The sequence below is a fragment of the Neolamprologus brichardi genome, chromosome 6 (genome assembly GCF_056152115.1).
Source record: "Neolamprologus brichardi isolate AB-2024 chromosome 6, ASM5615211v1, whole genome shotgun sequence".
NCBI classification, from domain to species: Eukaryota; Metazoa; Chordata; class Actinopteri; order Cichliformes; family Cichlidae; genus Neolamprologus; species Neolamprologus brichardi.
In genome coordinates this window covers 2,463,121-2,490,575 of record NC_142109.1, presented here as the reverse complement: position 1 = coordinate 2,490,575, position 27,455 = coordinate 2,463,121, and the positions used below count along the sequence as shown (strand labels likewise).

Here is a 27,455-nt window from a genome sequence, read left to right as displayed (position 1 = left end):
GTGGGGGTCCAGGATGGGGGGGAGACAGGATTTGAAGTGTGCTAGGACCAGCTGCTCTAAGCACATCTAGTCAATATAGTTGATAATTACCAAGCTATGGCACAGGCACAGCCCTTCCTTTGTATCAGATGAATGGTGAACTTAATGCACTTTTTATGTGTCAGCTTGTTACCAACTTCACCATCTGCATTTCAAGTTCTGCCCCGCTTGACAGCTAAAGAATGAGACACAGGTTTTACTCCACAACAAAATATAATTTAATGAATTTGCTTTTTACTGCGTCGATCACAAATTTATAATGATGATTAAAAAAAAATAGAGCAAAAGAAAGAAAATGATCCGGTAACCTCCTTTGTGTTGATGTAAGGCATGCAGTCTCCATAGAGCTTTGGACATTGAAGCTACAGGTCATACAGTAAGACACACTGACACTCAGCTACAAATACACACAAAAGCGCTCATTATGTCCACTCTTCTTGGGGCCCAATAAACATTTATTGTTTGCACATATAATGAGTAGAAGTGGTATAAATCACAACACCAAAAGTTTAATAGTTTACGAATAGCAATAGGATGGGCTAACACATCTCTGGGGCTTTTTCTACCATGTCCGCTCTTGAGGAATAAATGGTATGGTGATGCAGGAATATTTGAATATGTGAACCACACTGACAGTTACACAGAAAGGGGTTAGTAGTCAAACACGTTGTGTGAGCGTGTAGCACACAAAATGAGGGAGATTTTAACAGCCGTGACTCTTGCATTCAAACCTTTGCGACGAGCCCTTTTGGAACTGGTTTTTCTCAACCAAAGGAGCCTGTAAAAACAATCGGCTTCATTCAGCTTCAAGAAGGTCCTTCATATGGGAAGTTACATTGACGTGTTGCTGCTGTAACTTTCATATAAAAACATTTACTTGTGTCTATGGTGCAAAAATCTTGATGACCTCTGGGATTCAAATTGGCCCGAGCTATATAAATACAATTATATATCTGGCTTCATATAAAAATAAAACTAGTAGTACAGAAATATTGCACACCTAAGGAGTTTAGATTTGTCAGGTTCTTGACAAGCTATTGAGGAAAATGTACAAACACGGAAATAATAAACCATCTGGTGCAGTATAAATAAATATTTAGATACTGAGTTTTAACTCTCTGCATGCAGTATATATCTCTCTGGCTGTAGGTGGACCAAGTCGGGCACAGGTGGAGTCACGGCTGCCAAGGGGAAATGGATGTAGGCTGTGCGGTGCGTGAAGGTCATGGTGGAGCAGCAGGTAGTTCTTGTGGACAATTGGGACAGAGCTGCTCAGTGTTGCTGGGCATCCAGCTCCCTCTGGCGGCAGCCCACAGCAGTGATGAGGGCAGCTCCCTTACCGCTGCCGTCCTCAGACAGCAGGAAGTTGACATCACATTTGGGGGCGAGTTCCTTCACAGTTTGTTGGAAGATCCGAGAAAAACTGAAGAAAAGAGAGCAAGAGGAAACTGTGGTTATGAGGCAGCTTGCTACTGAACTTGAAATGACGGTTGCTTTCCAGCATACATATTATTCAAACTTTACAACTAGAAGCAGCACAGAGTTGAGTGAGGAGGTTCATTCGGGCCTATCGAGATGGTGTGGACTTGGAGGTAAGAGGTGCAGTTATCTCCTAATTTGTAACCCCAGTTACAAGAGTCCCCCAGTAGTCCCCTCCACAAACAACCAAATGAAGATGTTAGCCTTGAGGTACTTTTTCAGAAAATAATCTTTTATATAAAAAACTGGTACAGTTGTAATTCGTCCTCACAAAGAATCACAAGTGGTAGCAGATCAAAGTGTTTTAAGGCTAAGAAATGTAGACAGATTGTACATTTAGTTGATTTATAACATACTAATACTTGGCTATTTATGGGTTGTAATATGTTTATTACAGTTTCTGCTGTTTTTATTCTGGACATCTGCAAACTTACAATTTGCTTTATCTTTTCAATGTCTAACATGCATTATTTAATGTCAAAAAAGACCAGTAAGGTCTGGGTGGCTGTAGCTCAGGAGGTAGAGCAGGTCACCTACTGATCGGAAGGTTGGTGGTTCGATCCTTGGCTCCTCCAGTCTGCATGTCAAGTATCCTTGGGCAAGATACTAACCCCAAGTTGCTCTCCGATGCGTCCATCGGAGTATGAATGTGTGTGAATGTAGTTAGATAGCACTAAGTATAGATAAAGTGCTTGTGAGAATGTGTGTGATTGGGTGAATGTGGCATGTTGTATAGAGCGCTTTGAGTGCTCCGTGAGAGTAGAAAAGCGCTATATAAGAATCAGTCCATTTACCAGTATATTTGTTGAATATAGGCCCTTCAGCACTTTTTGAATGTTTTTCCATCCTAGTGACTGAATAAATAATTCAGTGCTACTGTAAGGCCAGTGAGTTTGGTAATCTTGGGTAATTCTTTGCAGACTGATGAAATACAGTAACATTTTAAAATGAACGGGTCTCCTTTCACACAAACATGCCCTCTATTGTGTTCCTATCCCAGCTCTTACTGTGGGTGCAGCTTGTAGAGTGTGCCATCCACGCCCACTGTAACATCCAGGTGGTCCAGTCCTCTGTTCTCACGGATCTTGTCCACCACTGCAGCCATTCCAGCTCCGCACAGTTGAGCTGCTCGGCGGGACACTGTGCCGCACACCTCCTTGACGATAATACTGTCATCACAGGTGCTGTCGAGCCCCAGCTGCTGCAGGATCGCTCTGACCTGCAGCAAGGCCAGACGATCGCTGTGGTGGGAGGGGGGAGAGTCAGAGGTCAGCCAACAGCAGGAGAGTCATTGGATACCTCACAGCTGTTCCCAGAGACTAAGGTAGGCTTAAACAGCACATAAGCTCAAGTGCTCACATCCCCCTTCCTTTATCATTCCTAGGTGTGGTGACTCATTAAATACTGCTTTTTGGTGAATACTTCAGCTTAATCCCATGTTTTCATGCTGGTATACTATTAATTTCCCAGCATTTTGCATGTTTAAGCCACAGGCTTTATATAAACACAGATACTTTACAGTACTACTAACTCTTTCTAGCCTTCTGGTATTCACCATTTTCTTCTTAACTTCAGTTTTCATTTTGTAGGGGAAGAATATTAAAAACTGTCCCACACAATAATATTGTAGCTAAAAAACTAAGTACAAAGTGCATTTTTTGTCTGAGGTGGATTATAGACTACTTCTTATGTGCTATTAGCTTTTTCTGATATTCTGATGTTCTAAATTCATAAGATAGATAATATATAATATTCTGTAAAAGTCAGTGGAAGCCTATGTGTGCTAGGAGGTGTATAAAACAAACAGTGTTCTGTGTAAAATTATATAAGTTATATAATTTAATTTGATACTTTTGTAGTCATTAAATACAAAATACTTCTGGTGCTAAACTTTTATTTGAATTAACTTGTGATGTTTGATAAGAGTGGTAAATGTAAATGTACCGAATTCACTTTTCTGTCTCCTGGCTTGACATCTGTGCGCAACTTTGTAAACTTTACACATTTGTCAGAATATCCATGTCATAGCATAGATCACCTAGAGCATAACAGGTGGCTGCATCCAGTAACAGTTCTATGAGAGAAGAAACTGATCTTTTTTTATTTAAGCAACTGATCCCTCTAATGTTGAAAATCAGTCCAAACCGGCAGTGGTTGAAGACTGTAACCACAACTTATGTGCTCTTTATCTTCTAATTGAAGAAATTGAATGTTATGTTTGAATTGAATGCTCAAAAACATAGTTGGGGTGAATTTTACCTTTAAATAGGACAGACTATTTTGTAGACGCCACAATTCTGTAATGTCTGCTCCTGGATAAACAGTTTGTATATAATGATTGTTTTATAGCATTAAAACAGCCCTAACCCATAATTACAAAAAAATAATGTTAGTGTGAAATGATTCACTCACCTTTCTATCTGTGACAGAAACTTTGTCTCAAAGATGCCCCTGGTCTTAAGTGTCTCTGAGATTTGTCCCCGGAACAGGAAGCCACGTTTGGTCAGATCAATCAAAATCTGCCGTACAATCTCACCAAGATACATTCCACTGCACATCTTCTCATATCTGTAATGCAAAAGAATTAACACAGCTGTGTCAGTAAGCCGTAAAGATGCTCTCTTAACTAGAGATACCATTTGTTTTCTTTTTTTCCTTTTAAATATATTTTTCTGTTTGCTCTTTGATTCAGTATTACTGAACAGGCCAAGATGTTGAGGGGGAGAGTATCCGGTCGTTAAGTGATGACGTGACGAATCCTACTTCCGGGCCTAAAGTAGTTTGCGTCTAATATGGCTTTTGTGTTGTTAACATGTTTAATGTTTTGTATTTTCTATCTTTCTATTTAATCTCAAAAAGCTCCTAAAACAGTCAGTGATCACAGTTGACCTCCCTCGGCTTTTATTACCGCTAATCATTTATTTAAGCTCAGTCTTTAAAACCTTAGGATGTAACTACAGCCCAGCCCATGCAGCAGTATATGAATGACTAACCTCGTATTGTGGATTGATTATCTCAGTTGTTCTCCTGGCTGAAGTTTGGTCTGTTTACAGCATCCTGCCATGCGATTACATTTGTTTCTGACCACCGAGAACACTCACGTTAACTTTTATGGAGTGGAAAAAAAGTTAGCTTGTTTATATTATGCTAACATAGCTGTGTCGCTAGCGGTCAGGTAGCACATCATTATATACCAGCTAGCCAAACTTCAGTAACCCTACAAACGTCACTGCTGTTTAGTTTTCTGTCTTCATTTATGTTGGAAGTGATAGCAGAGCTGTACGTTTTAATTTGTTTCCAAAACCCCGCAGTCAGGACATGCTATATTGTATTTAGATAGAAGCTAGCGAGCTAGCTTCCTGCTAACTTCTAACTCCGTTAAATGTCATAAATTCCGTTTTCATGGATGCCTGGATGTTAAACTCAATTATTACACCTGGTAGAGCAGAACACTGATCATTTTATTAAAGATGAAAGACTTTAGACAGTTTTTCAACTCTCACTAATGCCATAGTGATCGTTTGATATATGGACCTGCAGCGGAGTTTAGGCCCGGCTAGTGACGTCAGACTTAACAACCGGATAGCACTGTGGCAGGTGTTGCTATTTTGTTATTTGTGAAATAGTTGGGTACTAGCAGCATCCTAACCTTTGTTTGCCTTCGTTGAGTGAGTTCTCATCCACTGCCTGGTCGTATGTTGTCCTGATGTCATCCAGACAGCCATTGTCTCCAAATGCCCCCCACTCCATATTGACACACATCCGACCCTCGGTACCCGGCACTATCTCAATGTTCTTCATTTCTTCCATATAACAAGCATTGCTGCCCGTTCCTGAGTGTATACACAGCCAGGGCTGTTACATCTGAAAAGAACTACCAAATTTCTTTTTTGTTTTTGAAAAAACAAATCTTTTCTAACTGTAGATTAGTTTGGGCTAAGGTGCACAATAACACAAAAGTAGCTTTGCTTAATAAAAATAAATACATAAACATATCATTTTGTTGTATGAATATTTACTTACATCTTTCATACATAAACCTTGCAAGATATTTGTAGAAAAGATATTTTTGTTATAGGTTGTGTGTCACTCACCTGCGATCAGTCCCACCTCACATGTGGGCTCCTCATATGCACAGGTCATCATCGTCCCCACTGTGTCATTCACTATGGCAACCACATCCAGCTCAAACTCCTACAAACATCACAAGAATTATTGTTTACACATCAAAGTACAACAATATTACATGCACGTGTAATGCAGTAAGAACTTGTGTATGCTTCCCATGTTATAGACAAATTTCAATTCAAAAAATCAGTCGTGCAAAAAATCAGTCGTGTCCAGAATGCCCCGAATATATTCATTACATTTTTAATTCACATACTCATGATACTGAAGTGTTTACATCCGGTTACTTATATTAATAGCCATATAGATTTTTTTTCTCTGCAGTCTAAAGAAAAGCAGGTAGTTACTGTTGCTTAAGACTTTTCCAAGATGATGTTAAAGCAGCGTTAAGTCCATGTTTTTCAGTAAACATTGCTGGATGGCTGTTTTGACAGATGAATCAATATCACACCTGGCAACATCTTAAATGCCACACTGAGCACAATGCGGTTCACCCACACTCCTAGACAGGCGAAACAACAAAATACACAAGCAGTTTCAAAGAGCTGTAAGGCTCAGGAGCTCTGGCAGACCTCTGCTCTTAGCTGCATGTCCTCTGGGTGTTATTGCATGCTATAAGGACAATAAACAGGTCCAGGCTCGCACCGCTTTACCTGTTAGTTAATGATTTACCTTTGGTTAATACTTACTGGGTTCTCCATCTAAAAAAATAAAATTAATACGTGAAACTGAAAAGTGGCAACATGTGGATATTAGGAATTTTCTGGATATAACAGTGACACTCAACTGTATTCATAAAAATGTCATTTATTAGAGAGAGTAATTAGTCATATTTGTTGTATATGCTTACATGTTGTAGGTTTATACAGTATGAGGTGGGGTTAAGGGTGTTTATGCTGAAACTGCAAAATTGCAGTTCACAGCAAAGAGGCCTATATGCTGGGATTAGCAGCTATGTGGTCATGTGACGTGGTTGGTGAGTGAATATATGATGCACGATCTGATATCCTCGTGTTGGTGTTGTTCCCAGATCATCATACTAAAGGTTGTTCCAGGATCAACATTGCAAGTGACCAATCAGAATGTTGTGATGTCATACTTTTGCGACTTCGGGAAAAACCGGCGTAAAACAAAAAACTGTACTTAAGCTGCGAGAAACCGCCTTTGTCCACCGATCAACGGACCCTAACCCTTTAATAAACGCTAAGCAGAATTGATATTGTCCTTGCAACATTGGAATTTCATAAATGCACGAATGGGTTGGTGCGCAAAAGAATAATGTCACAATAATGTGATTGGTCACTTGCAATGAACCTGGAACAACATTAGGGGTGGCTGTAGCTCAGGTGGTAGAGCAGGTCATCTACTGATCGGAAGGTTGGTGGTTCGATCCCTGGCTTCCCCAGTCTGCATGCCAAATATCCTTGGGCAAGATACTAACCCCAAATTGCTCTCCGATGCATCCATCGGAGTATGAATGTGTGTGTGAATGTTACTTAGAAAGCACTTAGAAAAATGTGCTTGTGCGAATGGGTGAATGTACAAGTTGTGTACAGCGCTTTGAGTGCTCAGAAAGAGTAGAAAAGCGCTATATAAGAACCAGTCCATTTACCATTTTCATGATAATCTGGGAACAACACCAACACGACGATATCAGATCATCCATATATGATGTGCAATCTTCTTTACTGTAAGGTTTTTAATGAGGTGGTCTGTTAGGTTACATATCCAGATTCTTTCCCTTCCTTATTCTGTAACGTTTTCATGAAACAAAGTTTAAATTATGAGATTTTAAACGACCAAAATAACAAAAGTTCTCTAAATAGTGGGTAGATAAGTGAATATCAAAAAACCAGTTAAGCTCTAAAATAGCTGAATTTCATTATTTAAAAGACACTGCTTTGAGGGGATCATTGAAGGCAAGCATTTATTAGCTCAGAGTGCTGTCAGTCAGAACCTGGATGGCACTTTTAAAGAAGCAACAATCTGAGGGACAAACTGTGCCTACATTATACAGGATGCAAAGGTGCAGCTTATACAAAGCCTTTTTTATCTCACCAAATATCCCATACGAAGACTATTGTTTTGTTGTTCTTTGTAACAATAACCAAGCAGCAGTCAGAGGTATAAAATATACATATATGACTATTAAATTTGGGATCATTTTAACAATACTGAATGAAACCATTTTACTAGTTTTAGGGTATTTGAACACATTTTGACTAAATGATGCATATTTTTTAGTAGCAAACTTTTCACAATAATGGCAGCTTTGGGCTTTCTGTCAAATCCAGTAGATTAACTAGAGTTCGTGTTGTTGTGACTAAACTGGTCTGTGATTACCTCTTTCCTTTTGATTGCTTCCCGAAGAAGCTCCACTACATCTTCACCCTCACAGTCTGTGGCCTTGAAGCCTTTGGTCCATGTTACAAGGATGCCCTGAAGATAACAAAACAATAAGTAATGATTTAAAATAGAATAATGTTTAATTTGACTGAATAACATTTCACAATTCTCTAAACATGACAGAAAAACAACTTATTAACTAAGTATGTGTCCATTACGTGTGTACAATACGCTTTGCCTTCTTGGTAATTTGGTTGTAGCTGGATTGATAGCAACGTAAAGTTTTTGCTTTGAGGAAAAAGGGAACATACTGCATCCAGGCTGGTCTGATGGCAGGGGAACGAAAAAGTGAAACCCAGTGGGAGTCGAGCGCTTTTCATTCCCATGTAGTCCAGGAAATCAGAGATGCAGTGCACAATGTGATCAAAAAGCTGGAAAGAGACATCATATAGAAAGAAAAGGTCAGGACTGCTAATGGCTTTTGGTGTTTTTTTCATGAGAGTTACAAAGATTCTTTATGGCACTGATGCAGGTTTGGATTTGGATCGTTGCATGTTTCAAATGTATTTTGTTGTAGCTAGAAATTAAGATGGAAAAGAGAAGAAATTGCTTTAAATGTTTAATCTGTTTTCATGGAATAAGCAGTTTTTAAAGACTGAGAATTATTTAAACATGATTATTGTTCCTGCTTCCTGCAACAAATACGCAAAACTGATCGGTACCTCTTCCCCTGTGCCCTGCATGACTTCTATAGGAATGGCATAGATTTTGTTATGCATCTCCACTGATCGTCTTTTCCCACTGCGAATCTTGACCAGAAGCACGCGGAAGTTTGTTCCTCCAAGGTCCAGAGCAAGGAAATCACCATTTTCTGTTAAAAAAGCCAAAGAAATTAGCATGAGAAGGCACAAAACATATTTCTACAACCTCTGAATAAATTTTATCTGTTGTACTGGTTATAATTTAGAATAAATACTGTTCTCTCTATGGTTAAATAACTTGAAAATAGCAATTATATTTGACTGCCAGGTACAGAGAATTAGGGACAAAATATAAGACACAGAATTATTGGCTTTTAAATCTTAAAGTGTTTGTCTAAATGTTAACCTTCATGCATTTATTGCCATTAGGCATCACAGATAAGTAGTGCTAGTTTATCAAGGTGAGGCCAACGTTTACTCGTGTGTGCTTCTGTGTCTGGTAATTCACCTATTTTCAGAAAACCTTTTGGAAGAAACACATAGATGAGTCAGCATAAACTGACCATTTGTGCTGTTACTGGTTATTGGATTGTGAATATCCTTTCATGCAGATCCATAAAGTCCACCTCATACACTACCTAAGTAGATACATAATTAAAAGCAGTGCTTGTGCTGGGTAAACATGTCCAGCTGTTGGGTTTTTAAATATCTGAAGCCTGTTGTTTGACTCTTTGTGCCGTGAACTTTACTCGAGCTTTTTGTGTTAGCACAAGCGCTGCTTTCATTATTACCAAAAACCAAACATATAGTGACTGATTGTTTCATGATACATTATGTAGTTTAGTAGTTACTTTGAGATGACATATAGACTCGCTTTAATTATTGATAATGCTGTTTTTATTGTGGTAAATAATGCAACTGTTTGTTTCACCAAATACTGATATTGTATTTTACAAACACGTAATAATTTTACCTGATGCAATGGTGGCCTTATTACAGGTAATACACAGGAGTATAACACATGGTTTCACTATAGACCACGCGAAACACTTCAGTATCAAAGGATATTGATATTTCCACCTGCATTACTTTCCTTTGGCCTTCATATATAGAGCGACCGTGGCTCAATAGTTGGGAGTTCGCCTTGTGATTGGAAGGTCGCCGGTTCGAGCCCCGGCTCGGACAGTCTCGGTCGTTGTGTCCTTGGGCGAGACACTTCACCTACTGCCTACTGGTGTTGGCCAGAGGGGCGCGATATGGCAGCCTCGCTTCTGTCAGTCTGCCCCAGGGCAGCTGTGGCTACAACTGTAGCTTCCTCCACCAGTGTGTGAATGTGTGTGTAAAGCGCTTTGTGGTCCCTAGGCGGGACTAGTAAAAGCGCTATACAAATACAGGCCATTTACCATTACATAGACAGGCGTGAATGATAGTTGAGATTGACTTGGACCTGACCTGACAAAAAAACAATGCATGCTATGTATGTCTCATTTTAATTACCTGTTCCGTCCGGTGTGCTTCGAACAAAGGTGGGCAACATTTTGACCGTAGCGTCCTTGTGGCTGTCCTTCTTCAGGCCTCTTTCGATCTCCACCTTCATCCTTTTCTTTACCTCTAACAACTGATTTTTGCTCAACCGGAATTCTGCCAAAGTCTGCTGAATGTGGCGCGCCTGCTCGGTTAAACGGTATGCCACTGCTGTCACCATGGCTGCTCCTTTCCCACTCCCGCTTTCGGACAGCAGGAAACGGACATCCGAGTCTGGGACTAAGCGACGCACGGTTTTGTGCAGACGACGGGCATATCTGTTCAGAGAGCAAAAGAATTCCTCGTGAGGAAAAACAGAGTCTTCAAGTGAGTATTAGAATGTGTCAGAATCTATTTTTCATCAGAATTATGTATTCAGACTGCAGAAATATATAAAACACTACACAATTACAGGATAACTGTGACTTAGGATTTTAGGAATTCACAATGCAGCAGATCTGGACTTCCACACAGACCAAAACCTGGAGTTTTTCATTTAGGACTGAATCTGAAGCCACTCAAAGAATTATCTGGCGCACATCCTTTCTATGCTGCATGGTCTTTTTGGAATACATAATATCCAAACTAAATGTGCGTCTCTGGAAAGCGCCCTTTAGTCCCCATTTTATGGCCTACTCACTGAGGGTGCATCTTGTACAGAGAGCCATCAATGCCGACGGTGGTACGAAGCCGCACAACTCCTTTATTCTCTTTTAGGCGACAAAGAATGGCTCCCAGACTTGCAGATATTAGATTAGCTGAGCGGAAGGATACGATGGTGCACACGTGCTGCACAGCCAGACAGTCTTCTTCTGAGGGCTCCACTCCGAGCCTTGTCAGGATTTCCATGCACTTCTTCAGTCCTTCCTTAGTCCTAAAATTACAAGTATTGTACATTAAAAAGGTCTTAACTCCTCTGTTGAAGAATGGAAGTGGAAAAACTATTTTATTCCTTCATGTCTCACTTTTCAATTGCAGATACATGTTTCGTCTCAATCTTTCCTCTCGTCAGGAGCTCGGGGGTTATTCGTCCCTCAAACAGCAGCCCCTCTTTGGCCATCTTGACCAGGATGAGTCGTACCAGTTCTCCCATGTACATGCCACTGGCCATCTTTTCAAACCTAATCAGAAAGAAACACAGCAGTGTTTTCATATAAGGTATCACAGCTACAATTTCTATTCGTCTAAATTACAGTCCACTGCAGACTAGAAGGGACAAAGCTATATTTTATCTATAGTGGTGTGTGTACAGTAACTTCACAATGTGTAAGAACAAAGAGAACTACTCCTAAAGAAGTGAAGCATACTGGTATACTTTGGTGTATTATATGCAGTTTGTTTACTGTTTGGCTGCACAGCTTAAAAAACTAACTTGCATTGTACTTATCGTAGTCTACAGTAAGTAAACTTACTGAGAGATATTTAAACTTTCAAAACCTTCCTTTAGTTTAAAAAAAAGAAAGGAATCTTACAATTGTTTTCCTGGGTTGATCGATCCTCTGTCAATCTCACGGTCAAACTCTGTGCGGATGTCCTCTAGGGACCCATTATCCCCAAAAGCACCCCATTCAGTGTTGATGCACATCCGGCCTTCATCTCCTTCCACCAGGTCAATGTGACGCAGTTCCTCCATGTAGCAGGCATTTGTTCCCGTTCCTGAAAGGATGCACAACTGACATAACTCTTATTTCACTTCAAAGCAGAATGCAGTGTGCTATTTAGCTCTAATATTTGGCGCCCCCACATGTAGAACTGTGTACATGCTTCTGTACAGTGCTCTGGACCTCGTGGGATTTTTGCCCAAGCTTGGACGAGAGACTTTTGCCCTTCTGGGTTAGAACTTTAATATAAAAATGTATTCTCAACATCCTGGGATGTTTTGAAGTACTGATAAAGTACACTTGGTTACTAAAACCTGTTGGCTTTAAGGTGCTAAATACCTTTTCCAAAGCCTGGGGAAAGGATCTATTTGTTTAAAAGGGGCATATCAAATCATGTGAAATGCAAGATGTGTTTTTCCCCCTACTTTAAAAGTGTCATTGGCTCAGGCATTTGTATTTGCCTAATGCAGTGGTAAAAATCCATTTGTTTTTACCTATAATGATTCCCACTTCACAGCGCTGATCGTCAAATCCACAAGTCATCATAGTGCCAGTGGTGTCATTCACCACTGCCATGATGTCTGCTTGATAGTCCTGGGAAAACAAGGTTATGTTTAACTCAAAAGAGTCATCTGGCAGATGTCTTATCCATGTTTGCAAATGAAATCCACAGACAAAAACCTACCCCTCGTTTCTTGATAGCTTTGTTTAGAAGCTTCACAACGTCCATGCCTTCCACACCACTGGCTTTAAACTTCTTTGTCCATGTTAATAAGACAGCCTGAAAAACAAGACTAACTTTAATTTACTGTAAGACAGGCGAAGACAATCTCAAATATATGTCCATCGCTATTTCAGTCACGGCATCGCCAAACACGTTATCTATAATATATTAACACAATAATACAATAAAATATAATGCATTGATGAATTTACACTGTTACATTCTATGGGCTTCATTGAGCTATTGATCTAAAACTATTAACAAAAGAAACAAGCCACACGTGTTGAGGTTGTAGTGATGACGTGTTTAATGGTACAGTTATCCTTTAAACTGGACGTGTTTACCTCATCTAGTTTGGTTTGGGCACACGGGAAAGAGAACGTGAATCCCACGGGAAGTTTTTTATCCTTGATTTTTTGTTTCTCCATGAAGTCACCGAGGCAATCTGCAACATGGTCAAAGAGCTGCAGACACACAAAAAAGACATTTTTAAGAATTTCAAGGTGATGTAACTACTGTTGGCGCAAATGTAACATTTTCTTTATCATTTTAAGTTAATGCATCCTTAAAGTACAATTTCCAGTTTACATAAATATCCCTGAAACTTTACTTAGAAAATGCTTCAACAAATATGTAAAGAACATAAAAGATTCTGCAGACAGTTAAAAGCCTTTCTGTAAATCATCAGAAATCATCATGAGATCCTGGAAAGAGCTGATATCTACCCATATTGACATGACTTGTGACTTAGCATGTTTTTAAACTATTATTTTATTTTATTTTTTCTTGTTAGTCATTTTATTCATTGTATACTTGCATGAAATTATTGTTTTTTAAATCACACCAATGAAGACTGTTCACAGAGTTGTATATTATACAATAAGTCACAATCTAAATGCACGTCTTTGTTAACAAACCTGTGTTATATCACATTACATTTCTTCTGACCAGCTGTTCGTTCAGCATTTAACTAAACAGCATCTGTCTTGTTCTGTCTGTGTAAGTCATGGCCTAAACCAATCACACTGCCTCAGACAGTCTTTCATGTTTTGGTTATCATGTTACAACACGGCCGCCAGCTGTCTACAAGTCCTGTGTCGGCCAGCGTAGGTTCTGACGTTGCTCTTATTATTCCCAAGTCTTACAAAGATCATGTTACACAAACTGAATGTTGAGTCGGCCTTTGTGTGGTGTGTAGACAGTAATATTGAATATTCTTCATTAAGTGTGATTCCGATACATCGGTGTGACAAGGATCACAGCACGAGAACAACATGTCTGATTGCTTCTTAGCTATGTTTTCACAGAGGCTCAATAAGAAGAATACAACAAGAATGTTTAGTGCATTTAAAAATGGTAAAAATATATTTTTGGTTACCTGTGTCCCACTCCCATGGGTAATGTCATCAGGGGTCTCGTAGATCTGGCTCTCCATCTGAACTGGTTGCTTCTTGTCTTGTGTCACTTTGACACGCAGGATCCGAAAGTTCGACCCTCCAAGGTCCAGAGCTATGAAGTCCCCCTTTTCTGTCAGGTTGAGAGTGTGGTCACACATTAGAGTCTTTTTGAGTTTTGTGATTTTTTTTCAATTGCAATTCATGACAGACAGTTGCAACTAGTCCTCCCTCTGGTGTATTCCAACCACACACACACACACCAAAACCCAACAACAAACAGAAGATTTTCCCCATATTATGTCTATTTTGAATCATACCTGAATACCAGACGTCAACTCATAGATGGCCCAAAGACTGTACGTAGGGCTACCAGGGTCAAATGTGAGTTTTGGGTAGATTTATGTTTTGCATTTTGTTTTTTGACAGTTTTTACAAGCAAAGGGAGTAAAAATGTATTTCTTTTTTAAGAAATGTAATATAATATCCTAATTTTAATTTAGGGCAGATTAGAAATTAATGAATGTTTGATACTTTATTAAAGCTGTCACTGCTAATTCTCTCTAAGGCCATCAGTATTCCCAAGCTTGGCATGTCACCAAAAGAGAAAAGGAGCTTTACAGGCATCCACCACAAAGCACATGCTGTTAGTAGTAGCATCTACAAAAGACAATGTTTGGAATAATACTCCCCTCTTGGCCAAAAGTACAAAGATCTATATCAACATTTCTCAACAAAGACACGAGGAACACATCCTCAGGTTTATTTTCCTTACTCCCTACTCATGGTTGAAATGCTGCCTGTCCTTAGAATCAAATATATAAAGAAACCCACGAATAAAATAAAAAAAGAAAGGAAAGAAAGAAAGATAATGTCAACAAAAAGCCTCTCTGATTAAAAAATGTGAAGTTTGTTCTGAAATTAATACACACAGACCTATATGTGCAATATTACAGGTAATTACATTCATTTATTCTTCTTGAAATCTGACACTGGATAAGAACAGAACATGTGGATGTAAATTTACTATTGCTGGAATCAGAGTTGTAACCTTTAAGTTAAGAAGTTCAGCTGCCCTCCAACAAAACACTGTTGATTGATACAGTCGTGCCATGACTGCCTTGAGCTATTAATCCTTTTGACCTGACTGGAATGAGATGTGTGTCTGGGCTGGACATACAAGTGTTAGTGATTTGCCGCAGAGCATTTGCTCTTTTATAACCCATGTCGTTGTATATTCTCAGTGCTAGCATGCAAATGCGCTGATGCTGTTTCGTTTAATTAATGCAAAAATTCTTAACTAAGCTCGTCAAATCTAATCACTGATAAAAGAAGGCTTTATCTGTGGCATGGCTGGTGTCTGTAGTACTGGCAAAAAAAGAAACATAATATGGTCTACAGTTTGTAAATGATTATTATTTTTGAGAGATTTGATTCTATTTGATTCTATCTGCCATTTGATTCTAAAATACATTTTAATTATTCCCATAAATGTGTTTTAGTAATAAGATATGTCCGCTCTGTCATTACCACTGCAGTCATGCTAAATTTGAGTCATGAGTCAATAAATTCTGTTGAGGTATTTCTACGAATATCTCAGAGTGAAAACAGAATCTGTGAGATTAGGATGAAGATCCTAAGCTGGTCTGTCTACATTTGTATCTCTCATTAGCTTTTACACCAAGTCTAATCGTATTACACAGTAAAGATTACAGTCTGAGCTGTTCATTTGTGAATTTTCTTTCCAGAGAAAAAAGTCAAGACAGAGGAATGGGATTGATTTTCACTTATCCCTCTTATCACGACAACCAACCTTGCCAACATGTTTGTCACTGCTGTCATATATGGATTCAAAATGTTTATTTTATTTTTTTTGCCATCACCATAGCTTCAACTTCGCACTTTGCTTCATCCCTGTCATGTTGAAACCCTAGGCTATATATAGTGCGAGAAGGCAGGAATGTCCGGCTGCCTTGTTCTGACATCAGTCTGCGGGAAAACTAAGATATACCTGCAGTATATTTCTGCATTTTTGTTTCTGATTTTTCGGCTTGAATACAAGAATAAAACCAAAAACAGCAGAAAGACATTCAAATATTTAGTCATCAATTCTACTTTTTGAGGTTTGTTTCCCAGTAAATGATCTTTTATAATCTGTAATAATCTGACTGTCAAACTATCCTGAATATTCATTCTGTTCCTCTATTATTTTATCAGTATAGCCCCAAAATATAAGAAAAGTAACATCTTAAACTAGTTGCACGGTCTTACTAAAGGCCTTTTGCTGGTTACAGGCCAGTCCTCAGACTAGTAAAGATAAATATTTGACACAAAGATATGATTGGATTAGACGAGGATTCTGTTTCAGTTAAGTTAAATGTAACATTATGAGGTTTTCTTCTGCTTGTGCGTTACACTGAGTGATGAGGCTGTTTGGACTGTTTGGCCTCAGGCCTAAAACAATAGTAATCTATTTAGCTTGAACCCAGAGCACAAACACAAAGAGGCTTATGTGACAATTTTAACATCAGCACATTCTTCACAGTCAGACAGAAACAAACACATCCTTCAACAAGTGTGGATGAAATTTTGTCATCAGTGTGTGAATAGGAGGTATTAATGATGCTGCTTCTTCTGCATAATAGTGGAAATACTCCTTTATTTTTGAACCATTTTGATTTCTAAAATGCAGAATTATTTTTGAGCTTTCTGATATTTTTTATATTGTTAAAAATATTATTACAAATTTTTAAGCATTTTTAAGCTTTTTAACCCATGTGTTTGACTCATTAAACGAACTGCCAATGACTTTGGGCATTTGGGGGCACTGTTGGGCACTTACACAATTAATAATTAATAATAATATTTTTGAGCTGATCAGAGCACTTTTCTCAATAATCTGTGATTTCTGTGAGACTCTTAATACAGACTCTACCTGATCCATCAGGAATGGACCTGACGAACGTGGGCAGCATCTTCACGGTGGCGGTGGGGTTGGTGTCACGTTCGAGCCCATTCTCCATTTCCCTGCGGAACCTGTTCATGATGTCCTTAAGCGTCTCATCGGAGAACCGCATGGAGTACAGGTACTTATCGATCTGAAGAATAGGTGCACAGAAGAGTTGTTAGGGAAGTTTTATGCTTGCTAAACATCTGTGAGACACTAATGTTTTGCAAGCTGAGCACACATCAATTAACATGAATTAAACACATGTAAACACTGCCTACTAGTATTGTCGTGGTTTAAACACAACAATGGGGGTTTCCTGGGATGGATTTTATAATGGATTTGTGTCATTTGAATTAGTTAACGGCATGGCAGGAGTTCTATGGGCAAAAATCAACAAACAAGGAGTATCTCTAATTGTGGCAAAGAGCCTGAATTTGGACACTTGAATCCATGTACTAGTCAGTGACATAAAATTTTGATACAATTAAATTATCAACAAAACATTTTTTAATAATAGCTACATTATATGGTTATATCACAGTTAACACATCTAATGAATGAAATGCTTGTTGGGAGGATTTACAGAGGACAGTTATTGTTATTGTTATATAATCACAGTGCATGCCATGGGGCACCCCGCACGCCTGAAACCTGCTCTGTGCCACGAGACAGTCCACACATTTGTTACCCATCGAGCTACTCGTTGTTTGTCTTTATATACTTTATAAAGTAACATACTGATTTTTTTCACGGCCAATCTTCTTAACGTTATATGTAAATGCAGTTAATTCGTATAGTTATTCACTCTTAGTTTTCCTGACACTTATAATATGGCATCTATTATCAGTCTCTTTCATATGTTATTTAAGTGCATCTGTGTGAAGCCTTCTTTTGTCATGTTTTTGTATCAAGATTTTTCAGAATTCTTACGGATTTAAATTAAATTTTGTTTGTTTGCCTGATCCTTTGATTGATTGATTGAATCTTTATTTTGAACATGTTAAAAAAGTACAACAACATAGAATTAAAAGAGACAAATAAACAAAGCAAAACAAAAAGAAAACGAGCAACCACAACTACAAATAACTTTCATGTTCAAAAAGGAGCAGGAAGAAGCATGTGCTTATTTAATCCCACCCCTTTTCCACTATCTAGTAATCTATAGACTACAGAAGTACCTCCTTGCAATTACATTATATGTCATGTGTATTTTTTTTTTTAATTATTATTCTTTTTTTTCTTTTTTTTTTATATATATACATATATGTTTCTATCTATCCATACATACGTATATACACATACACACATATACACATTTTCAATAACCCCATTAACACCTCAAAGGATACACAACCTACAAATATATATATACCCATACCAACATACCCGTGCACCCGCACACACATGAAAATATTAGACAAGAACACCCTATCAAATCTCTACCTCTTCCCTGTACCCTGTAAAAATGGTTAATCAAAGAATACTGGTAACACCAAAGGTCTACACACTAAGGCTACCCAGCTACTACAACACTTAGATAACAGATAGTAAATCTAGCTGCCACTAAATTTGACTCCTTATCTTGATATGGTTACAGTGTCGGTGTCCCCTGCAGGATGTGCATGGTTTAAGAGCTTTCATCCTTTCAAGGATTGCTTTTACCCCAGTAGTTCCAGTAACCTACTTCAGCAGAGGCACGTGTTGCTACTGCACTGTGATATCACACATGACGTCGTGAGTATTTGACCCCACCCCCACTTACACGGACTGCCCTCACCCGTATCCCCCATTCCCCGGGGTTATCTTACCAGTTTGTTCAGTCACTAATTCGCTCTGAACACAGAGTCAGTTTATATGGGCAGCCAGAAGCTGTAATCAGGCTCAGATTTCACTGATGGCTAAAAAATTGAAATGTGTTTTCACGATGGACTAAAAGAGGAATGAAATTAAGAAGGCAACAGTGCAATGGGATAGAACATCTGTGAAACAGTAAAAATGAATGACTGGGGAAAAAAAAGACGCTGACAGTCGGGGACAAAATCGTGGATCTTGGAGATCTTGACTTTTGCCAACAACCTCTCATAGACACCTGTCTGCTTCAGATGCCATAGCAACCAGTGCTCCGGAAAAGCTCAGTGATGGAGGTCTGTCTGCATTTCACCACGATCAATGACCACAGCCCTGCTCAAGGACATCTGTGTCAAATACTGCTAACAAACTGAAAATGCACCATATCAATATTAAGCATCGTGCTGGCTTTCTCCTCCCGTAACTCCCAAATGGTGCATCCTCTTCTCCCAACACGATAAACCCCACAGATTCGATCCCAGCATGCAGCCACTGTTCGCCGGTGTCTGTGGGTATACGCTAGGCTGCTGTGATATAACAAAGCTCTGAAGTCTAATATTAAAGGACCACCATAACAGTTTAAAGCTGCTGTCGCTCACCTTTTTGAGTTGATCATCCTTCAACTCGGTGAAGTAGTAGGCCAGAAGCTGAGCCGCTATCATCCTGTCTGCGTGTCCTTCGGGAGCTGTCACTTACTACGAGGTGGTTTGACAGTGAAGAAGAAGGGAAAAGAAGATTGTTCAGTTTCCCCTCACGCTGAGCCCGCTTTATCCTGAAGCAGAAGCAGAAGCAGGCCTTATCTGAGCACTGTGTCAAGGCAAGGTTAAAAGGAAAAAGTCTGGTGAAACAAACGTGCAGCAGCGGCCCTGCCTGCTAGTCTGCGACAGGCACACACACATACACACACAAACACACACGCAGGCTGGGTTTGACCGTGCCTCCTCCCTCTGAGCTGCTAGCTCCCTGTTAGCTCTGAGGAGATGTAACAGCTCGGCACAGGAATGGTGGTTCTGTTTTGCCCTGCCCCCACTGAGCACTCCCATTGGCTGAACCCAGGACATGAAAGCAAAGGAAAGAGGGGGGAGCAAATCGGAGGAGGGGGCAACAGGGGAGTGCAAATGGGAGTGGGGGCACGGGAGTTGCGAGTTGAATGAGGAAGCGGCTTACGCACGATAACCGGCCACTCTCCTCCATAGACTTCCCCGAGTTTGCACGTCTCCATGTTTCCACGGCTACAGGGGGTGGACGTGCAGAGAGGCAGGGCAGCCACATGATGATGTCACTACTGCAATACACTGAGCATCAGCTGCAGGCTGAAGCACATCCCATTCATGCTGCAACATCCAAGCATCTTCTCATAGCTCCACACATGCAGCAGCACCGTTAGAGAGTGAGACTTGTGACTGATGGCTTCTTATCTCTGCAGCGCACACCCCACCCACTGCAACACGGAAGCTAGAGATATAGCTTTAAAGCTAAGTGTCATTCCTGACCTTGAGAGGACATTTCTTAATGGAAGGCAACCTGCACGCATTATGTACCTATAAATCCACGAATCAGTGTTTTTATTTAAAAAACAACAACTAAAAACAAAAAGTAACAAAGAATATAAAAAGTCAGGACGACTCATTCAAAGACAAGAAGTAAAAACATTTGTTTGCAGGTTGCAGTCACATTAATTGATATTTTGAAAATTAGTTTTATATATTTTTTTAAATCTATTCTTATATGGGCTTAAAATGTGTCCTCTTTAGCTACAGCCAGCACGTTTCGAGCCCCCACCCCTCTTTGACTGCTGATGAGGCTTCAGCATTGCTATACATAGTCAGGGACAGCTCCTCTGCCCCCCGTGGCTCTATTACGTCACCACGCTCTGCGTAAAAGGAACCATGTCTCCTGACTCAGTGACGTCTGAAGCTTGTGACGTCTTTATTATACCCCCACCCCCCCCCCACCCCCACCCCTTTAACCGTTGTGATTTAGGACTTCCCTCTTTGATTTTCCTCTAGTCTACACACAGCCCCCCTCCTCTCGTGTTCCATCTTTAGCAGCCTGCAACCAAAAGAATGGTTTCCCGGTGCCGCCTTTCCCCACTGTGAAACAGAAGCTCAGAAAGGAGAGAGGAAAAAGGGGGAGGGCTTAGTATGCATTCACTCCCCTCTGAGGAAGACTATCCGGCCTGGTGTCATGGCTGCTTCAGGGTGACCTTTCCTGGTGACCTAAATGTTGTGCTCTTTATAATGAAGTAACGCATGCTTAAGCAGGACAGTTTCTTTATGTAACCACATGTTTATTTGAATATTAAGGACTCTATTTTCCTCAACACGCGACCCTTTTAATATGTTATGCTTGACATTTTATCAGTATACTTAAACTTTGCTGTTACTGAAGTTGAGAGTTCATCATTCATCCACGAATCTATTTTGCCTGCTGCAGTATATATGTGCTTGTTGTTTGTAAAGACACACAAGATTCCTGTCTGTCAGAGGAATATCCTTTGGGAAGCTTAAATGTCCTCAGTAAATCTGTTATAGAAATAGTCCCGTTAGATTTGACTATTTCCTGCATATCAAGGAGCAAACTGGCCAGATTGTGGTGTTACAGTGAAGGTTAGCATGTTTTTCAGGTTGGCACGTTTTTTCTCTTTCAAATTTTAAAGGAAAAAAGAGAAATGAATAGAAGAGACTTGATGTAATCCAAGGTATTTGCAATTGTCCTCTTTTTTTCTTGTTAAGATGTCCTGCTTGGAACCAAGTTGGAACATCTACTGGGACCAAGACCACATATACTGAAATTTCTAGAGGTGTTTAGTTTATTATAAGTTCTCATCAAATAAAAGCAAAATAAATAAATAAAATCTCTGCAGCCTTCATGCATCATAAAGTCATTGAATCTATTGCCACTTATGTAGTCTAAATATTCTGCAGACATGAGGCATCTCAAATGTCTGAACTTCATGCTTGTCACATTATCATGCTCCAATAATCTCTTTTACTCCCAGTACAAACATGCTATGTAGTGGGGCCAGAGAGGGGAAAGAGACTGGAATCCAACAGGAGACCTAAAGTCAAAGACAATGAAACAGATAAAGAGAACTGTTATTGCGATTGTGCAAAAGAAAACAAACGCATCAGTGTGAACTCAAAAAAATGTCTCTCACATTTAGTGCATATAGTCAGTGTTAGTTAGGTTTTACTTGATGATGATGATCTTTGTAGCCTTAAACTTTATTACAAAAGGTTAAACTTGAACTAAACTACACTTTGGTTGAAAGCACACTATCATTCTGCGTGTAACTTGTCCTGCACACCACCCTCAGCCACGTGGACAAGAAACAGAGTAACTATGTGAGAATGCTGTTTGTTGATTACAGTTCAGCGTTTAACACAATAGTGCCCAGCAGACTGTTCACAAAGCTGAGGGATCTGGGACTCAACAGCCGTCTGTGTGCATGGGTGTTGGACTTCCTCACTGGCAGAACTCAGGTGGTGAGGGTGGGTAGATGCGTCTCTAACAGCATCACCATCAGCACAGGAGCACCACAGGAATGTGTCCTCTCACCACTGCTCTACTCCATCTACACTTCAGACTGTGTGGCCACCCACGGCTCCAACACCATTGTGAAGTTTGCTGACGACACAGTGGTGTTAGGTGCCATCTCCAACAACGATGAGGCGGCCTACATGGACGAAGTGAAGAATCTGGCATCATGGTGCCAGGACAACCACCTCCAGCTGAACGTCGGCAAGACCAAGGAGCTGGTGGTGGACTTCACAAGGAGTCAGCACAGAGACTACAAGCCCATTATCATCAATGGAGCTCCAGTGGAGAGGGAGCAGTCCTTCAAGTATCTTGGTGTCCACATCTCCTCAGACCTGACATGGTCTGCCCACATTCAGGTCCAGACCAAAAAGGCTAGGCAGCGCCTGTATCACCTACGACAATTGAAGAAGTTCAGGGTCTCTCCAAAGGTCCTCAGGATTTTCTATACAGGTGCTGTGGAGAGCATCCTCACACAGAACATCACATCGTGGTTTGGGAACAGCTGTGTGAAGGATCAAAAAGCTCTCCAGAGAGTGATTCGTACAGCAGAACGCTGCTGCAGGATTGCTCTCCCCCCGCTTCAGGACACCTACACCAGGAGATGCCGGACTAGAGCAGCGCAGATACTGAAGGACCCGTAACATCCAGGCAACAAACTGTTCCAACTTCTGCAATCTGGTAGAAGGTTCTGCATCATCCAGGCAAGGACAGAGAGACTCAAGAGGAGCTTCTATCCCCAAGCCATCCGGGCCCTAAACACACACCCGCCCTCTCACATCATCTATAATTGACTGAGACACCCTAACCCCCCCATTTTTGCACATGTCGAGGAGCGTCTCAGGTTACATTTCACTGTGTGTTATACTTGTATAACTATGCATGTGACAAATAAAGAACCTTGAACCTTATACTAAGTCATACTGTACAGGCTGACAGTTATACTGGGCAGGAGGATAAGTGTCCTCTGAAAATGAGTTTTGCTCTGGTGAGACATGAAGTACTTTCAATCTCATTCAGAGAGGGTAAAGAACATCCTGTGGTCTTTTCAGCTGACCTTATCACCCTCTGCAGTCTTTCTTTGTCAGCCACTGTAAAGCCGGCGGGCCACACGCTATCACACACTAATGGCGCATGACAGTCCACACTCGAGTGTAGAGCAGTAGAAGGTCACCAGCAGCTTGTCCTCCAGTTTATTCATCTTTAAAACCCTCGAAAGGTGGAGGCACTGCCGAGCCTTTTTCACCACAGATGTTGTTAACTGACCACTAAAGATCTTCAGAGATGTGTTCCTAGGAATTTAAAGGTGGCATCTAAAAATATAAAAAAGAGCTGAGGAGAAGCACCTGCAAAAAATATATAATATATAAAAATATAGTCTATATACATTACAGTATATAGTAAAAACCTTTGCACTTTATTCAGTTCTTAAGGCTGAAAGTTTTGGTGTGCTGCCTCGAATCACATTGTAATACTGCTTTGAAGGCTGAAAGTATGAGTGTGAAAAGATACTATTGCAGATGGACATCAGGTGGCAGCATTGAACAGAGAGTCACACCAAACTGAGCCCACGTCTTCACCGTTGTGGATTTCTGACTCCATCTCACTATATCCCAGCATCCTCCTTGGTCACATCAACAAAGTAGGACAAGCATGCCCTCCTTCACTATATCCATGAACTTCCTCTGTGCTCTATGTTCAACAGTCTTTGTCCAGTAATTTTACTGTCCTCCCTCAATTCAATTCAGTTCAGTTTTATTTATACAGCGCCAAAACACAACAACAGTTGCCTCAAGGTGCTTTATATTGTAATGGTGGACCCTACAATAATACATACAGGGTCATTGTTGGGTTTTTCCTTGTATGTATTATTGTAGGGTCCACCATTACAATATAAGCACTTTGGTAACAGTGGGAAGGAAAAACTCCCTTTTAACAGGAAGAAACCTCCAGCAGAACCAGGCTCAGGGAGGGGCGGGGCCATCTGCTGCAACCGGTTTGGGAAAGATGTACTCGATCTAATTCTGTCCCTCCTGGTCACACCCAATGAAAATCATAGCATATCTGTACACAGCCAATTTAGATGTATGGATTGTTTTGTAAATGATGGATCACTCACCTCTCTTAACATGACTGGTACATGAGGTACTGTCGCGGCTGGGGAAGCAGCCGTGTGATGTGTGGAAGGAGGACTCAAATGCAGCACTTATTCAGATGTGAGGGTGATTTATTAAGAATACTGAACATAAAGTGGGGATGGCAAAACAGAACTAAGGATGAACTAAACTGGGAGAAACTAAACCAAAGAGGTAGCAAACCTGAACATGGAGGGAGGACAGCAGGGAGAACACGCAGGGGATTCACGGAGAAATGCAGAGTACGCAGGGTGACATAGAGGATGAACACGGACGAGGAATAGAGGCAAACACACACTATGGCTGTATCCCAATTCAGGGTCTGCAGCCTTAAAGTACGCAGCCTCAATGATCCTCAAGGGCCGCGTACTTAAAGACCGCTAAGGCCGGAAATGCGAGGCTTGTAAAATGGGACGGTCTAGCCTCCGTTGCGCTGCCCAGGTTGCCTAGCAACCATGATACTAACAGCTGGAAACATTAAGCTCAGCTATTGAACGGCGTATATTTTAAAGTAAAGGCTTTAAAACCAAGTTAGTACAAACGTCACTAATGTCACATAACTTTACATGTGGCCAACAGTAATGTTTTAATGTTCTTCGTTATTAAACATTTGCACATAAATAAGTGACATAATATTCAGTACTTACTTAAAGTTTACTCTTCGGGCGCCCCTCATCCGCCGTTTTTTTTTCCGGCAAAATTATCCACACCCACCGCAGCGCTATGCATTCTGGGATATGTTGGGCCACGAAGTCTACACCGCCACGTCCTTGAAATTCAGGGAAACGAAGGACGCGTTTGAGGGCCGCATTTCGAGCAGCCTTCGAATTGGGACAGCCTTCGTTGCATCGGTGTGACATAATCGGCCTTAAAATGCGGCCTTTAAGGCTGCAGACCCTGAATTGGGATACAGCCTATAAATACACAGAGGGACACTGGGAATTCACACACAGGTGGGAGACACAGCTGGACCCGATTAACCTGACGAGACAGGGGAATACTAACACCAGGGACCAACAGAGGGAGCACAACCCAGAAACCCAGCATCTAAAATCCCAAAACACAAACCATCCCAAAACAGCTCACACAATAATAATGAAAATAATAACAATAAATACACCAAACACAAAATCAGTCACGGACTCAGGATCATGACAGGTACAGTCTAATGATTTGATCGCACTCTGTTCTGTGGAGGGTCTCAGTCATCCAGATAATGGTAGTCTTAAGAAAAAGAAAGGCAACGGGACTTGTGGAGAGACGCAGGCATAGGAGGTGGTCCTGAGAGTCACTGACCTACTATTGATCATATGAGTCATTGCATGAGCTAAAGTGTGGACATGATTATTGAGGTCTTTATTGTCACCGGGGGGTTAAGGGTGAAACCTCTGTGAAACCTTTTCCCAACCCATCATGTGACCTATTGAGGTACTGGGAAGGGATCTCAAGACTACATTGTAGGCAGTTGATAGCTGGTGTTGTAAGCCATCACCTCTGTCCAAAGATGGTTGTTCACAGCGGACAGAGATGGTCTCCTTTACTTTTCTTTCAAACCATCCGCCTTCTCAGTCCAAAATGTGAACATCCTCAGAAGAGTGTCCTTTAGGAGCAGTTGTACAGCATCTGCATGAGCCGTTTTTTGTCTAAGTGCGCTCAGATGTCATGCTTGGAGAAAGTTCTGAATGAGTTTCTCTGAGGAACCTTATGCAAACCTTCTCCTTTGTTGGTGTTTGACCTTCTTTCCCGTGTAACATCAAGAATGATCAATCGCACAGCTTTTGTTTCGGTTTGCATGTATGAATTGATCGTAACGTAACTGTTGTCTTTGTGTAAAGGTGGGAGATGGCTGACTTTTTTGAGTCAGTTCTTCAGGACAATTGCTAAGCTCAGTATTTCTTATATAGTCATTGTTTCTAGAAGTTACATCTTTTTTCTCTGCATTGTTCTGATTTCTTATATAGCAAACACTGCAGGTTTTAATTAAATGAGATGATGTCTGTTACAGTGTCTTTCAAATGCCCAAGGAGGACATCCAATACAGGTTTTGAGAGTTTGATGAGTTTGCATTGGTTTTTAAGAATATACTGCTATATACTGTATTGTAAAAGTGAGCAAAGATGTCAGTGAAAATATTTTAAACATAAAATCAGTATGTTTTAACAACTACAGGTCAAAGGGGAAAAATTTAAGACTTTATATCTCTTTTTAGTTCACTGTGATCTCGACTGCCATTAACTCTGTTCTATAAGATATACAATACAATACAACTTTATTTGTATAGCACATTTAAAAGACCAGTGGTACACCAAAGTGCTTTACAATAAAAACAGGAAAATTAAGACAATAAATAAAAGACTATTAACAAGGTACCACATATGTCATCAGGTTAAGGGCACTAATTATACAACAATAAAAGGGAATATAAGAACAAAGTTACTAAGAACAGGTATAGCTAAAAGATAAAGTACATAAATAAGAAATTGAACCAAACATAAAACAGGGACGCTAACTAGATGGAAAAGCGATGTTGAATAAATTAGTTTTTAAACGGGATTTAAAAGATAAAACGGAGGCTGACGCATGGATAGCGATAGGAAGGTTGTTCCACAGATTCGGTGCAACCAGGGCAAAAGCACGGTCACCCCTAGATTTAAGTCTAGATCTAGGCTGAGCCAGGAGTAATTGGGCTGAAGACCTGAGGGCTCGCCCAGAGACATATAGGCTAAGAAGATCTGCAAGATAACGAGGGGCTAAATTATTTATAATTTATAATATTTCCATGTATATTCTGTTATTTATAATAGACTTGTTTGAATAAAAATAGCTGCAGTGGCTCGTGTACAGTAAGAAGTAGAGGTATCACTGTAACCGAGGACTTGCTGTTAAAAATAGCTTGACCGTTGCCTGCAAGTGTTGAGCCAAGGAGGACAGGCTGTCTCGAGAAACCTAAAAAGGTCTCATAATGCTTTGAGCGTCAGGATCTGCCGGAAATGACTGAAAACTTCTTCCTGACTCTTGCACAGATCAATATTTTTGATGGTTAAAG

At 40.3% G+C, this 27,455-nt stretch overlaps 1 protein-coding gene across 3 annotated transcripts; it reads right to left on the bottom strand.

Moving 5' to 3' along the window:
* Positions 1 to 243: 243 nt before the first annotated feature.
* Positions 244 to 19,743, bottom strand: LOC102780173 (hexokinase-1-like). Of its 3 annotated transcripts, XM_087841469.1 has the most exons (20): positions 19,537 to 19,743; positions 19,334 to 19,431; positions 16,872 to 17,034; positions 13,921 to 14,069; positions 12,887 to 13,006; positions 12,504 to 12,599; positions 12,313 to 12,412; positions 11,690 to 11,873; positions 11,183 to 11,338; positions 10,858 to 11,091; positions 10,191 to 10,495; positions 8,715 to 8,863; positions 8,304 to 8,423; positions 7,990 to 8,085; positions 6,336 to 6,347; positions 5,613 to 5,712; positions 5,168 to 5,351; positions 3,931 to 4,086; positions 2,526 to 2,759; positions 244 to 1,462 (listed from the first exon to the last, which is right to left on the bottom strand). In XM_087841469.1, exons 2-20 carry the CDS (start codon positions 19,394 to 19,396, stop codon positions 1,312 to 1,314), a joined length of 2,772 nt encoding a protein of 923 aa, XP_087697595.1. In that variant the 5' UTR covers positions 19,397 to 19,431; positions 19,537 to 19,743; the 3' UTR covers positions 244 to 1,311. The 3 variants fall into 3 exon arrangements, with proteins under 3 accessions (XP_087697595.1, XP_087697594.1, XP_087697596.1); XM_087841468.1 differs by having other exon boundaries at positions 19,334 to 19,743; XM_087841470.1 differs by lacking the exon at positions 6,336 to 6,347 and having other exon boundaries at positions 19,334 to 19,742.
* Positions 19,744 to 27,455: the final 7,712 nt, after the last annotated feature.